Source organism: Drosophila suzukii, unplaced genomic scaffold (assembly GCF_043229965.1).
Source record: "Drosophila suzukii unplaced genomic scaffold, CBGP_Dsuzu_IsoJpt1.0 scf_9, whole genome shotgun sequence".
NCBI lineage: Eukaryota > Metazoa > Arthropoda > Insecta > Diptera > Drosophilidae > Drosophila > Drosophila suzukii.
In genome coordinates, this window is record NW_027255941.1 from 1,473,231 (window position 1) to 1,474,946 (window position 1,716).

General features: G+C 47.7%; 1 protein-coding gene across 1 annotated transcript; it reads right to left on the reverse strand.

The window, feature by feature from the left end:
* Positions 1–286: 286 nt before the first annotated feature.
* On the reverse strand, positions 287–1,195 carry LOC139355142 (uncharacterized). Its single transcript, XM_070999478.1, has one exon. It carries the CDS (start codon positions 1,193–1,195, stop codon positions 287–289), a length of 909 nt encoding a protein of 302 aa, XP_070855579.1.
* Between the last annotated feature and the right edge of the window lie 521 nt (positions 1,196–1,716).

Sequence of the window (1,716 nt, forward strand, 5' to 3'; positions counted from 1 at the left end):
GTAAAGTTTCGGCGAAGATCCAAGTTCAGCTGAGTGACGTATTTTCCATAAGTATGAATGACTGTCTGGTTCGCTGCGTACAGTGTCAAATCGCTCAGAGTAGTTTTTTGTCTAACCAGCGTTCGTGGTATGACGGAAACCACAGATCCAGAATCAACGAGGAAGCGGATGTGAGATGTGCGATCGGTGACGTGTAGGCGCTGCTCCTGTGGAACAGCTGGCTGAACTGTAGGCTCGCTGGTTATATTCGTGCTGCCGCCGACCAGCGTGTCGGGCGACAGCTCCTTTAGTTTAACGACGAGGAGCGGGAACATGGAGGGCGGCACTTTTGAGCGTTTTCCCCAAGTCGATCGTGGTATAAGCAAAGCTTCTCTTGAGGCACAGATGCCTGTTGATTCGAATTTCCAGTTTGTACGTGGCCACGCGATGAACTGCGTGAGAGTCCTTGGAATTGGAGACGTTTGACATCCTTTTGCAATACGTCAAACTTTTGTGATAGCGAACGCAAGTTGTCGTTGATCTTTTTCCAGGGGTCTTCGGTGGAAGTTGCGCAAACAGGTGGGGCCGCTGTAGTCGAGTTATTCGTGCTGATCGCAAAAGTGGCGTTGTGGTTTACCGCTTCGAGCATCTTGTCTGCGATCTTAGCGAGCTTATCCAAGTCCGTCTCTTCCCAGACTGTAAGAGTGGGGCGAATTGACGCCGGCATCTCTGCCAGGAAAAGAGTAAGAATGATGTTCTCGCTGCCCGGGTCCGGAGCTAGTCGTCGCATGTTGGCCAGGATCTCAGATGGTTTTAGACCAGATGTACCTCCACCCTGCAGAAGTCGGCGCAGTTTCGACTCTGGAGATTCCGCAAATTTTTGTAGTAAGCGATTTTTAATTGCTACGTACTTGTTTTCGTTGGGTGGTCGAATGAATAAGTCTTCCACTGCCAAAACTACATCCTCCTCCAGGTGAAGGGTCACAAGGTCGAATTTGTCGGTGTCGTCGATAATCTGGTGCAATCGAAATGACCGCTCCACTTGCGCAAACCATAGTTGAGGGTTGCTATGTGCGAATTTTGGCAAGTGGACAGTCGCACGTGTGTGTGTGCGAGTAGTCTCATCCCGGTTGCCAGGTGCATTTGTCCGAAGTGCCTCGAGTTGCTGCTGCAGATCTCGGACTTGAGCAGTTAAATCAGGATTTGAATCCGGCATGATGAATAGAAAATCGGAGCGATCGATTTCTTCGTCGAAATTTAGCCGCCTGCCTTTTATTTTTCGCAAATCGTATTGGCGTCTGTTCATTCAGTGCGCAAATTCTTAATTGTGAACGTGTGTGTCAATTTCCACAAATATGTGGCAACCTAATATGGCAGCAGCGCCAACAGAAGCTTGCCAGATGACTAGAAAGAATGGTGTGGCAACACTCGGAGATTTATCGGCAAGAATCAGCGAGCGACACACGTGTCTTGATAATATTAATAAACTTTGAAGTTCTTAATCTGAATAAAACTTTAATGGAAAACATACTTCGCCATAAATATCTTTTTCCTGCAGATACAACCCCCCAAGAATCCGGCTTGGCGTTTGACACCCTAAGACAGATCACACCAAGAGCTTGTGGCTGCTTTGCATACTGTCTCATGTCTTTCGCATGGAACCTTTCCAGGACATTGCCCTGCAGGTCCTCTTACTCATTTGAAATTCTTGTAAAACACTTTTGAAAACACCAATGA

Bases quoted from the DNA above. Each gene is read 5' to 3' on its own strand.
- LOC139355142 (XM_070999478.1), bottom strand. From the start codon at position 1,195: ATGCCGGATTCAAATCCTGATTTAACTGCTCAAGTCCGAGATCTGCAG.